Genomic DNA, 13,880 nt, shown 5'->3' with positions numbered 1-13,880 from the left:
GGATGTGAAACATACCTTATGCAGCCTATACCCGCAAGCACTTTGAGAAAGAGGTTACCACTTTACTTTAGACAGCAGAAAAAGTTAAATTGGGCTTGATCCAAACTCACTGTTTCACATTGGCATTGGCAGTTCTCTGTGTGAGGGGCAGAGGCGAATGGTCAGACTGCTTTGAGCTGATAGGAAGGCAGCAGTATCTCAAATAACCAGTCATTACAGACGAGGTATGCAGAATAGCACCCCCAACATGTTGAACCATGAAGCAGACGGCTGCAGCATCAGAGGCCTACACAAAGAGCTACGAATAGGAGCTAAGAATAGGAAACTGATATTACCATTTGCACAGACTTATCAAAACTGGACAACAGGAGACCAACAGGTGGACCATTCAGATAGCAGGGTCAGAATTTAATATAAATAACATGAAAACATGGATCCATCCTGCTTTCTTTCAAGGCTCAGGCTGCTGTTGGTGGCACACTTTAGGGCTCTCGGTGCCAACTGAGTATCATACTTGAGTATCACTGCTGACCATGTCCATCCTTTATGACTACAGTGCACCCATCTTCTGATGCTTGCTTCCAAAGCATATCTCAAAACTCAAATAATCTCAAACTGGTTTCTTAAACATGACAATGAGTGCCTCCAATCTCTCTACCCTTGAAATTTTGAAGTTAAAGGCAGAGACCAGGTGTGAGATCCCTTGCAGTTAGTTGCTGTCTTTCAGCTTTGCTTAATTGAGAAAGCAATAAAATAAAAACAAGAATAAAGCACCAACAAGACAGTCTGGAGTCATTTTTGACTGAACAGCATTGAAGTGCAGCCCAAACCAGACAGGGAAAATTTACAATTTATAAATGTATAAATGAACAAAAACATAGTTACTTCATTTCATTAGCAACCAACTTTAAACCTTGAGCAGCATACTTTTAAGGCTGGAAGCAAGTAACAAAATAATACATAGCGTATTAGCTTTTTTAAAAGGTAGTGCACATGTTTCTCTCTGAAAACAGCATGGCAGCTCAAATACACGAGGGGAGGCTTAAAAATATGTTTATATATTTATGGAATAAGGGTGAACTCTTCTATTAGAAGTTGGACCTGAGGAGAGTTCTTATAACATTTCCTTCTCTCATGTCAAATAAATAAACACTTATAGTGCCAACTACTACGCATGTAGTTGGCATAAATTAAGACACGTTTTTCTGTGTTAAATTTGGTGCAATTTGCAGTAAATTGCCGGCTGAACCTGATTGATTCAGGTTTGTGTGTTTGCATCATTGTTTGGTGAAGCAGAGAATTTGCGCACATCAACACAATCTCTATGCATTTGTAAATAAGATGGAAATTAATTTCAAACCTTTGCCAATATGTTTGAGAGTTAAGGCACTCAATCCAGCCGAGTTGGGCCAAGGAAGGTTGCCTCCCACCAGATGCCTTCAGACCAAAAGCGGTCACCCAAAGACGGGTGCTGATTGGTAAACCTCTGAGGACCAGTTGTTCACAGCAACTACTTGCAATTGATCCCACACAGGGGAAAAAATCAATGGGGTCACTTCCAAACCACCAGTTTTTCTTGGTCACATATAGACTTTACGGTCTTATTTTTATTTCTAATCTGATTGAGGTTTTCACTAAATAGCACTAAAATAAAAAAGAAGACGAGGAAGGAAAACAAAAAATAAAAAACGAAACAAAAAAAAGAAACCTACTTGCTTGTCTCAAGGCCCAACTAAGCTCAGAGAGTTTGTGTTTCTGACAGATATGAATGTTGTCCACCACTCAGTGACATCTGTTTTGAGATGTATAATAAATGCAAAATAAGGAAGACACATGCTTAAAACTCAAGTATCAGCAGAAACACAGAAAGAGGGAAACACAACTACAACTACACATACACACACACTCCCTCTGGTCAGGTGCATCATCTTTCAGAGTTGTCTGTCATCTTTGTTTTGAAGCCTGCAGTGGTTCCTCATGATTATGCTGTCACTGCTTCTTTCTTCAGCATTCAGTCAGAAAATGAGAACTCATACATTTGTCTGTTCATCTAGCCATCCTTCACTCCCTGACTCTGCAGTTCCCCTAGAATCAGCTTCTTGTAAATGTTTTTCCCGCTTCCCAGCCGGAAGATGAAAGACGGGAGAAGTACAGTGTTGGGCAATGGCAGAGGAAAGAGGATGAAAACAGAAAGCACAAAAGAGAAGTAGTGGGAGGAAAAAGAGGCAGATAAATATAGATGTTATGTTTCCAGCATAATCACCAAATATGTTGGTTGTAGATGATAATTCTGGGTTCTGAAAATGTATGATAATTAAATGCAATGCCATATTATGACTCATCTAGGACTATGCAATAAAAGGCAGTATCTGTATGCATGTGTGTGGATGTGGTTGTGCCAGAGGTGCAAGCTGCAAAGGAGTCATGATTCACCATGCTGTGGAATTTACATGCTCATTTCCATTTTGATTAACATAGGATCAACAGCAAATCAATTACTTCATAGATGAGTCGGTAAATAGTAGAAGCAATATGTGAGAGAAAGGGGAATCAGACAGAAACAGAGAGTACAAATTTAATTTTCCATACAAATGCAATCTCTTTCACAGCTGACTTCAACCCGTGGCTTTTTTTTTTATGCCAAAGACCAAATCTGTTGTCAGTATGATGTATCGCCATCATAATCTGTCAAGGCTAAGAAATGTACTTATGGAGATTTTCTTCTGAATAGTATCTAATTCTAGAATAAGCATCAGCTTAAACAGCATCATTCTGGCTCTCGGGCTCAATATTACATTAGAGTAAGCATGGGAACCGCATGTATGGTGTTGCAAATAAAACTTGCTTTCATGACAGATAAACAGTCTGAAACAATTATCTTTATTTGACCAAAGGAGAAAGTTACATCTCAAGTATTGTTTTCAAACCAACACAGATATGTGATTTAAAATGTGAATTAGTTTTCAGTGTTATGAAAGGGAAGTCAGTTTGTGTTTACCAGGAGAGAAAATTTCACATAGTCCAGAGTGCCACTAGAAACCATTGTCTCTGGCTCCTCCCAGCAACACCTGAAACAAGTTTCTACTAACTCGAATGGATACATTAGATCAAGAAACATTTTATGCTATCAAGGTGAGGCTTGTGGTCCCTAGTTTGATTTATAGTTACTCTGATTCATCACAATAGCTTCACATTTAAAACTATATTTTAATCTGTTAGAATGGGTTAAATGTTTTGCAAAAACAATAAATAGGATAAAAAAAAATAGTACTTTACGTAGGATTAAATTAAAATCTCTCTCCGCCCACAAACTCCACCTACACAGTCAGGAGTTGAGCAACCAGACTTGGCACACAGGTACATCTTAGATCCCTTTAAGGTTCTTATCTATAGAACCATATGTTATGACATCATCATTTTGCCTAGCAGCCACCTACCAATGAGTGATAATAACCCATATTTAACATCTATGCACTCATAATACCCATCATATAATTTGAATTTCACAACATTAATGGTTAATTTATATCAGCAAAACTCATGCATGGTATATTATAATGTGATCATGTTCCCTGGCAACCATTTAACAATGGGCAAGGATGCACCTTTGCACCTGTAAAACCTTAGAAAAGCATTGTATCATTTTAGTTTTGCAAGATTTTGTAGCACAGAGAACATGAATTATGCACATCTATTATTTCATCAAAATGTTGTAAAGCAACCACCTACCAGCAGCTAAAATGACTAATTTACACTGTTTACTCACCTGTATAATTTTAATTTCATGACAGTAACATCGCATTTATATCCACAAAACTTTAATTAAGCATGCTATATTATGATCATTGTGATTATGTCATGTTGACTAACAACAACCTGACCATTAAAATCAAAAACCAAACATTACTGTAGCAGGGTATTTACAAGTTAATTAAATATATGCGTTCAGGCCACTGACAATTAGTTTTAGAGAACTGAAGCTAGTATTTAAGCAGTTGAAAAATGCATTATGTAGTTATAGTTTAACATTTCAATGTCAAACTTCATTTTGTAGTTTAAAATGTCAGAGACTTTTTTTGGCATTAGCATAATTATAAGCAACCATAAAACATTTGTATTTGCATTTTTTGTGTGTGCGCCCATGCATGCGTTTAATTTTTATTTATTTGATTATTTTATCCACGTTGATCCATATCCATATATGGCGACATATAAAACTGTTGGACGCTGAGATACCACCAATGCCTGTACCATAAATGTGACAGAACAAAAATCAAAGTGAAATGACTGAAGAAAGATTGGAAACTAAAGACAGAACCAAAATAAATAACAAGTAAAGCAGAGTGGAGAGTAATGGAGAAAGATGAAATTGGAAAGAGTGGGGTGAGGGTGAAGCAGCAAAAAATACTGAAAGCGAGACAGCATTTGAGAAGTTGGAACAAAGGGAACAGATGTAAGTTCCCTCTACCTCCCCTCAACTATTTATCAGGAAAGGCATCCTCAGTATATTTGTGTATTTCTGTGTTTTATATAAGTAAAAACCCAAGAAATCATATAAGATTGAGGGGCAGTGTGACTGTGCATCATTATCCCTGTATCTCTTTCCCTAGCTATGTTATCCCATCATTTCCTGTGCTCTCTTCTCTAAATTCTCCAACCAATCTTGCCACATATGTGTTCTCCACTAACCACTCGAACACTTGTCATGATGATAGTAAGACTGAAGAGATGCCTCAAGCACTGCTCTTTATTACTGAGCTCAAGGTCTGAAAATCATCCTCATGCCACTGCTTGTCTCTTTTTTGAGCTCCTTCACTTATACGTATAGTATATACACATACCATTTCTTTGTACTTTAACTTTGTTTAACATGACACACATGGCTTGAGTTCTCCTCGATTAACCTCGGCTTACACTGAATCTGGGATAAGTTGGAGCTCCCAGCTCAGTCTGCATGCAGGTGTATCTGTGTGGCAGTTTTTAAATGTGTAAAAAAGGCATATCATTTTTTTAATTATTGCAATTATTTTTAATCTTAACGTATAGCATTAAAAAGGAAACATGATTAATAGCAAGTGTGCCAGTAAACAAAAAATGTGTGTCAATTAGCCAACGTGTTCTTCCTACTGTGACATATAAAAAATTTTCCTTTGAAAAAGGCAATTTGTGGTATGTAAAGCCAGAAATTGAGCTGGCAATATAATATCTAATTTAATTTGCCCTTTTACACATTCATCTATTATTAGCGCATCTGTTCTTTTAAATATTACTGTCAGGTTTAAATTTGATGTATCTGAATGTTTGTGTTTTGTGTTTGTTTAAATAATAATATCTCTCTCTCTCTCTCTCTCTCTCTCTCTCTCTCTCTCTCTCTCTCTCTCTCTTCCTGTCTTTTAATTCCATCTTCCTCCTTTAGGGGCAGACATCATCAATTTTGATGGGCAGGGTGTGATCTCATATCGTTTTAAGGTACCCAAATTTCAACTTCAGTAGTCGAATATTTAAAATTGGATATTCAAAATTATTGGATTGGAATTGGATATTCAATTTTGAATAAACTGGAATATAAAAAGCAATATTGACTCGGTCATTGTAGAACATGGAGACTAGATCCTGTAATGAATTCTAGTAGAGGGTATTGGTTATATTGATCATTCCTTTGCTAGTCACACAAACTTATGGCAGTCCTTTAATAAACATTGGAAAACATATTTAACAGAGAGTTTCAGTATTTTGTTCGTCATTGTGTTTTATCAAGACTTGGGATCCTATACGTGTTTAAAACTATTGCCCTTAAATAGAAGTCTTGGAGTCTGGAGTCTTGTTAGTTGGTACACAGCATATACCTGCATATTATATAGGCTAGATCATAAAATAAAAACTTAGAATGAAAAGATTCAAATGTATCACGATAAACTGGCATTTTTTATGAGAGCTATATATAAATAAATGGATGTAGATTTTGAACACTGGGTAGTGAAAATTGTCTTGTTTTGTTACCAAGTATAAAAGTTTCTAAAGTGAAAAGTTGTTGTTGTTGTTTTTTTACATAATGTTTCATTTTAATCTAATCAGAAATTAGTTACCAGTGTTGCAAACAATCACACAAAGTCATTGGTGTTTGCTAACACAGGTGAAGAAGATGAAGATCATTAAGGACGTGATCGCACTGAGGTTTAAGACGTCAGAAAGTGAGGGTGTGATTCTCCATGGGGAAGGCCAGCAGGGAGACTATATCACACTGGAACTCCGTAAAGCCAGGCTGCTGCTGCAGATAAACCTGGGTGGGTAACAAATAAATGCCACAGAGTTAGAAAAAGCAACTTTCTCTTGATGGTGATCCTTCTCCAACAGTGTTTAGGATTTAGGTCTTTACGGTATCAGCCTCAGACATGTCTTGCTTTACAGTGATGTTTAAACATGTGAGGATGTTTTGAAACCTCCATCAATGTGTGTCTAGCTGGGAAATAATGGAAATGAATTGGGATACAAAAAATAACACTTTGCTGTGCTTTGATGGGATCAATGGATATACTGATGGAGGTTTGCTGAAATTATATTAGTCAAGGGAAAAGTTAAGATTCTAACACACAATTTCCCCCTCTTCATGAAGGAAACAAAAGCCCATACCATCCATATGTCTGTGAATCATGATTCACTGTTAACCAGAAGTGTGTCTGACACACCAAGGATGTCTTACTGCAGGCATCCTTTAAAGTTAGAGTTTAAAATTAAATGAAATCAGTAAAAAAAAAAGTTGTGTTTGCTTGTGTGTGACATATTTGTTTTATTTTTACAGCACCTGGTCACACCATTTGTTGTATTTACAAATTCAGCCGCCGTTCTCATGGCTGCATTTTAAGGCTTATGCTGTGTTTATTACAGGCAGTAATCAGTATGGCTCGATCCTGGGTCATACCTCTGTGACCACAGGGAGCCTCTTGGATGACAATCACTGGCACTCAGTAGTGATTGAACGCTACCGTCGCAATGTGAACTTCACCTTGGACAGACACACTCAGCACTTCAGGACTAATGGAGAGTTTGACCACCTCGATTTGGACTATGAAGTAAGTCGAGATGAAGCCAATAAACATAATAACACAAACAATAAGGAAATATGAGAAAGTTGAAAAGTTCAAGATTTTCTGCCACTGCCATGATAAATATGAATAACTATATGACATTTGAATTTGACTGATAGTGCTTTTGAGGTTGTGTCCAAGCAGCCATAAACTGCTCCCAAAGCTCCTTAGAAGTCCCAGTCAGATCACTTGAAGATGTGCATTTGTAATGCATGCTTTATCTCCTTCTGTCTGTCCATAGGGTTGGCTTGCAAACCTAATAGTTAAGAGAAAGAAAGAAAAAAACGCCAAATGATTCAACAGCATAACATTGATAGGTAGTCTTGGTATTGAAGCAACTTATGATGGTGACATAATGTCAGCCAAGACCAGCTGCCTATTATACGGATGACTGGCTACCAGGCAAAGAAGAAACAGACGTGTTCTTAGTTCTTCAGCTATATGGTTGTTAATTGTAACCGTGCAACATCTGTTAGAGATCCTGCTCATCCAGCAAATAGTCACTGCACTGTGTAGGACCAAACTGTGCACTTGGTTTGGCTAATTATTTACAAAAAAAATTTTAAAGTTAAGTATTTAATTAAATAAGTTTAGCTCTATTTATTAATTAGGATCAAACTTTATGTGCTACAAAGTCAGAAGGTGTGCAAATGCAGTTCTTATGCCGTCCTGGAAATATCCAGGATATATCACATTGTACTGTACAATGTTGCGGACTTTGCCAAAATCCCCCAAAAGGTTAAGTCAAAATCTATCAGACTCAATAATTGTCCAGTTTGAATGCTGCCATTAGTGCAGTCTTAATGTTTGTAGGTAGACTATAAATACCAAGCTGAATCTCTACTTGTAAAATAATGTCTTATCTTTATTTTCCCATTCACGTCTAATACACCCAACTGACTTGAATTGACTGCATGAAGTACCTTGCAGTGTTTCATTCATTAACAGTTATGCCAGTGTGTATTTGGATTTTGGAGCTTAATGATTCTGGTTTAGGTGACATTTTGCAGAGAATGCCGCAATGTGAGCAGTTGTAAGCATGAAGTTGCATTTGTCTGTGTTTGCTTCCTTTCTTCACTTGCTGCCTTATGCCCTTGTGCTGTTTTCTAATTTGCAGCTGCATTTAAACTGCTCATCACAAGTGATCAGTACAGTAAAATAAAGCCACACAGGAAATTAGATATTGGTTTTACACTCAGCTATCATGCTACTCGATAAAATTGGCATAATGAACATCAGCTAATGAAATGCAACTCGCTCAGCTAATAATACCTATAACAGGAAACTGATTATGGGATACATACAAGTAAGAAATTTGTTTGTAATGTGAGAGTGCACATGCACGTGTGCAATTTTGAATACACACAAGGTTTTCAGGATGTGTATGTCTGTGTGTTTGTGTTTTTATTGATGTGGTTGTGTGTAAGTGTTTGACCTTTGCTAGGTATTGCTGATATGCCTGATCTATTCCACTGTTAAGTAGGATGCTGAGAAATGGGGCAGGACAAACCACAGTCCAATTAAAACTGAAGCTGTTGAATTAAGGGATCTGGAGGGAAATCTATACAACAAGGGTGTACCAGGAGGCTTTGTGTGCATGTGTGTGGTGTGTCTGTGGTGAACCTTAAATAGATTCTACCAATGTCATTGCCTGACTAAGTCTATCTACAGTTTGTGACCAGCTTTTAGTCAAGTGTACTACTGTACTCAGTACATTTAGTCTGCACACTCTATTTTGTGTGCATCTTTGTTTGTGTGTATGTGCGTCCTCTGCTCCCATTTAGGGCTGTAGACTAAATATCCGGGTGCATTTGTGTCTACCCTTGGCAGTAATTACTAAGGCTATTGGAGCGTCACCACAGATGCACACACAGCACAAGCAACAACACACATGCACACAAAAAGACAGACAGACACATCGACTGGTAATTGCACACTGCCCTCCATCATTTTGGCTTCCTTCAGGGCTCAGAGTTGTGTGTAAAATGGAAAAAAAAACGAACACATGTATAACTGTAGAACAAATATGAAACCCAGTTTACATTTTATCAGTCCTCTGTTCTTCAGTGCTTCCCATCAGGTGCCAGTTTATTAGCCCTCATCTTCACACCTGAATGCTCCTCTCAGCACATCTGTTCTCCCAAAAAGACCATGTTTCTCCTTTAATACACAATATATATAATGTGCAGTGTTTCTTTACTCATAAAAAGTAATGTATTACACATTGCTCATTACTTTTCTTTAAAGTAATGCAGTACATTGCTTAATTTGTTACTTTCTCTCAGTTCCACAAATCCACAAATCATTACAAATCCCTATCCTAATTAGGCCAGACACACAATCTTTCTTTTAGTATTTAGAAATGCAAAGCCAACGACACAAAAATAAGATGAAAAAGAGCCTAAAAAGACTTCAAGGCCATGGTGATTGTACCTTAAGAACAGGTAGAAATGGAGGCCGCAAGCCTGACTGCTTATTACTGCTTTGGTTATATGTTGAAGTTCAGGGTCTGGCTGCTGGGCTGGTGTCAGTATTCACTCAGCTTTATAATCACTCTGGGGTTTTAGCTAGCTTTGTGTTAGCATGCTGTCTAGCAGACGTTTACAAAGAGCCAAAGTTCTGTTAGCAGCATAAAGCAATTGTTGTTGTCCTGGATACAGACTGCATCTCAGCTCATTGCATCCTTGTGTGCAATAAAAATAAAGTCCATATCTGCCCTCTACCATCCATTTTCCTCCTCCCGCACAAAGACAAAATTAGCTGATTGTAGCGGAAGTGCGGAGGAAGAAAACCTTTTCTTTCATATTAGTGAGTCTTGTTTTTCTGTTTGCCTAATATAGATAACTAAAGAACCTTCATAACACAAGTAACAACATTACTCTTCTTATATTGCGCTTTCCTATTCTATAAGAGCACCCTACACACCTGGTGTTTAAAAGAGGACCTGCAATATTTACACAACATAGTGTCACCAAATTTTCAAAAGTCATATTAGATAGAGAAGCTATGAGTCTCTCAAACAATGATTGTATCTTTATTTTTATTTTTTTTTATCATTGTAAAAAAGTTATTTATCTATTAATGGTACCATGAATGGAAAAACTAAAATATTTTTATACACTCTTTTTTTTCCCTATTCAGGCTCTCTACTAAAATAATGGCTCCTACATTCAAGTGCTTCCACTTTAATTTGAGCTTTATAGTAGGTCAATAATAAGTCAATAATCATGGTGGGCATGTGGTGGGGGAAGCTGAACGGCCAGATTAATTGGACACATACTATACAGATGAAGTCACAGTAATTATTTTATGTCTGTGTGAATATTGAGTGAAAAATGTGTTACAGTAAATGACTGCCAAAGTCGTTTACCCACAGGCATCATTGGACATATTGTATCATCCCTTGTGATGCTCTCTCGGGCCTATACTGAAGTCACCTTTGTTTTTGTTTGTTTATTTATCTTTTTTGCCTGTGGGGTCTCTTTGTATTTTGTCTGACTTTCAGCAAGCGGACTGCTGCTTCATCAGATTGAGATCTTGGGATGTTTCCAGGATTTTCTAAATGGGGTGAGACAGGAGGGACTGACAATAAAACAGAGGAGACCACAGGAAATCACAATATTTAATCAGAAATAAAATTAGTGTAGAAAATTCACACTTAAAAAAATTAGGCATGATTTTAAGGCTCGTGTGCTGCCCCGTGTTCAACCACGCATTTATTATATGAAATGTGGAGCTGCACAAGTTTTAGACATAATTTTTGGTTGAATAATTGTTTTTCAAATTAGGAAAAAAATATTTAGATTGCCTGCTTAAGTAACAATTATTGTATGAGTGCACAAGTTGTATAGTCAAGAGGTGTGCCATCTCATAGCTCCATTCTAGAAACATCCCAGCACTCAAAATGGGAGTTTTTACACCGTGCAGATGATTTTCCGATCTGCTTGTTTGCCTTTTTCTGTTATTTCCTTAAGACAAAAAACACCCTGAAAATCAACTACCTTTGATATCTTTCTGATAAACATTTACTATCACCATTTTTCCACTTCTGTGGTCACTTGATTATATACTGAGTCAATCTAAAGGTCAAAGCTCAACTCTTAATTAACTCTGAGCCATGTGTGAGCTCTTCTGTGCATGAACTAACACTGAAATGACAACCGACTGCCTTAGAAACTTTTAGTAACCAAGTGTCAAGCCAATTACTTTTGAGCCCCAGCAATTTAAAGGACCGTATCTAACAGTCTAAGTTTTTGCAATATTGATGTAACCTCAAAGTGCAGCTATGGCTTGGCACTTTAACGTAGTATTCATTATTTTCCTTCAAATCAAATATGCTTAGTCACAAAGCATGACGAACAAAAAGCATGTAACTGCCCAAATATAGTACTGGAATTTATACTGTCTTCTATATCTATCAGTGACTATCCTGACATTTTACAAACTAAACTGACTGATTTTTACAACATGAAAGTGTGTGTGAATGCTTTATGCCCCGCAGGTAAAACTGTTTGATTTAAACAAATTACTAGCACCAACCTAACCCATAAAATGTACATATTGAACATCAGATAATGAAATGCAAAGAGTTCAGGCAATAATACCTAAAACAGGAAATTGATTGTCCAATCCATCGAGGTAAGAAGTTTGTTTGCAATGGGAATGTGCACACTTGTAAATCCATAAAAAGCAACCGGGAGGAGAAGCCTGAAAAGCTTATTAAAGAAAAATTAAAGGAATTCTTGCCATGCGTTTTTTTTCTCACTCTCTATCTCTTTTTAACTCTTTGCACTATGTCTCTCTGTAGTTGAGTTTTGGCGGGATGCCATACAGTGGAAAGCCAGTGGGAATAGGAAGGACAAACTTTAAAGGCTGCATGGAGAGCATCAACTACAATGGAGACAACATTACAGACCTGGCCCGCCGAAAGAAGCTCGACACCTCCAGCTTTGTAAGGAAAATGTGCAAAATATATGTCTAAACGTTTTGGAATAGCGCTTATAAAGGCAGCTGCCTGTTGAACATGCTCATTATTGTCACACTAACTCCATACTTGACCCGACTGTGGGGGCAGATTATTCAATGAACCAAAATGCTTGAACAGATTCATAATTAATCAGATACTACTGACCTGTCAGTGGCCCCATCCATGTGTGTCCTTGCTGTCTTTGCAAGTGTTGTTATCATGACTGCAATTTTACCATAACTTACAGTGGAAAGACAGGTTTTCACTGCATTGACTATTCAACAGTTTATTTTCAACATATCTCGATGGCACAAGATGCAGATTAACCCTTGTATTATGTTGAAAAAAAAATCACATTGATTATGTTGCGGGTCATTTTGACCCGTACTGTGTAAATCCACTCAGAATTGTCAAAAAAGTACAATAAAACAATAGCAACTTTATTTTCCATTAGAAAAAACATTTAGAACACAGACATACAATACAGTTTGAATTACCATAACTCTTTTTAAGAACAATTTAGTAAAAGTTTTTCCTTCTTTACAAACACATTTCTTTTGAACTTGCTCGATTTTCTCAGTTTTTCAGTGTTCAACATTTTCAATTTTGTCCACATGATGGACAGAATGTGACTGTGTGCTTTCTGCAGATGTACTTTTTGCATTTCTCACAAACAGTGCTTGTTTTAATGTCTTCTCGTGAGGGACAGACCTGGCATCTTTTTCGTTTCTTTACACCTGTATCCACTGGATCCACTGCAGATTGGTTGGATGGTGCACACTTGACCTTTTCAATGACAGCTGCTGCTGCTGGGGATCGAGCTGGTCTGACTCGCATCTGGATCTTGGGAGTGACAAGACTTTTTCCCAGTTCTTCCAGGAAAAGGCGACGTCGGTACAATTTACCCGCATTCCAATGTTGGTTGATTTCAGTCCACAGGACATAGGCATTGTAAGCAGACACATCCAAAATGTTGTAGAAAATTACCAAGGGCCAACGAGCTGTCTTGCGCTGGCAGCTGTATGTCGCTGTGACTTTGTCAAGATTGTCCACTCCTCCTTTGGTGGAGTTGTAGTCTAGGATCATTTGTGGTTTTTTGTCTTCTCTTGTGCTCAGAGATGCATCTGTGTGCATTGTGCTCATGACAAGAACATTCTTGTTTTTCTTTGGGCAATATAAAACAACTGTTGCTTTCTCAGTCTGAAAATTGTCAGTCTGGATCATCAATAACATTGTCCTCAGTCTCTGAAACATCTTCTTCTTCATCACTATCCCAGTTGAAAAGCAGTGTTGGCCAGTGTATCTGCTTTGATCCCTGTTGGACTGATTGAACAAATGGTGGGACTAATCAAGTTCATTCAAACCACACCTGTAATTCTCTCTGATGACTTCACACAGCCATTTATTTCTAATCAAAACAGATCTGCTCTTAGATTTTACACACACACACACACACACACACACACACACACACACACACACACACACAATCAGGAATCATCTATAGTTGGAAAGGCAGCTCAATGCTGTGTGCTTGCTAATGACTAGATTAAGAGCACAAGGTTGGAGAAATTCAATGATAATCAGTGCCTAAATACCACAATAGTGTTTGTTTTTCTGCAGCACATAAAATTCACCCAGGTTACTGTTTAACCCTGTTTCTCAGCACAGCAGTGCATTAGTTACTACTATTGCTCACAGCAGGGAGGATCTCCTGGTCAGCTGGATTCTAGTTTATATGTTCTGCTTTTTTCTGATAGATGGGTTTTCTTCAAGTGTTCCCACTTCTCCCAATAATTCAGAGACTTGCATATTAACTTAATTGGTGA

At 37.5% G+C, this 13,880-nt stretch overlaps 2 protein-coding genes across 3 annotated transcripts in view; one reads left to right on the top strand and one right to left on the bottom strand.

Annotated features, from left to right (window-relative positions):
• The window catches only part of cntnap2a (contactin associated protein 2a), a 409,241-nt gene that overhangs the window by 207,624 nt on the left and 187,737 nt on the right, over nt 1-13,880 (top strand). For both annotated transcript variants that reach the window (XM_085287388.1, XM_085287389.1), the window contains exons 5-8: nt 5,417-5,469; nt 6,134-6,284; nt 6,886-7,070; nt 11,893-12,036. In XM_085287388.1, coding sequence (XP_085143514.1) covers nt 5,417-5,469; nt 6,134-6,284; nt 6,886-7,070; nt 11,893-12,036 — 533 coding nt within the window. The remainder of the gene's footprint in view (nt 1-5,416; nt 5,470-6,133; nt 6,285-6,885; nt 7,071-11,892; nt 12,037-13,880) is intronic.
• On the bottom strand, nt 12,084-13,317 carry LOC146567493 (uncharacterized). The gene is made up of 2 exons (XM_085287824.1): nt 12,707-13,317; nt 12,084-12,147 (listed from the first exon to the last, which is right to left on the bottom strand). The coding sequence occupies exons 1-2, from the start codon at nt 13,315-13,317 to the stop codon at nt 12,084-12,086; spliced, it is 675 nt and encodes a 224-aa protein (XP_085143950.1).

This window comes from Mchenga conophoros, linkage group LG9 (genome assembly GCF_057382185.1).
Source record: "Mchenga conophoros isolate Kocher_MC1m ecotype Shallow Benthic linkage group LG9, M_conophoros_male_GT1.1, whole genome shotgun sequence".
In the NCBI taxonomy this organism is placed as follows: Eukaryota; Metazoa; Chordata; class Actinopteri; order Cichliformes; family Cichlidae; genus Mchenga; species Mchenga conophoros.
Note: the sequence above shows the minus strand (reverse complement) of the source record. Positions and strands in the feature narration are given on the sequence as shown.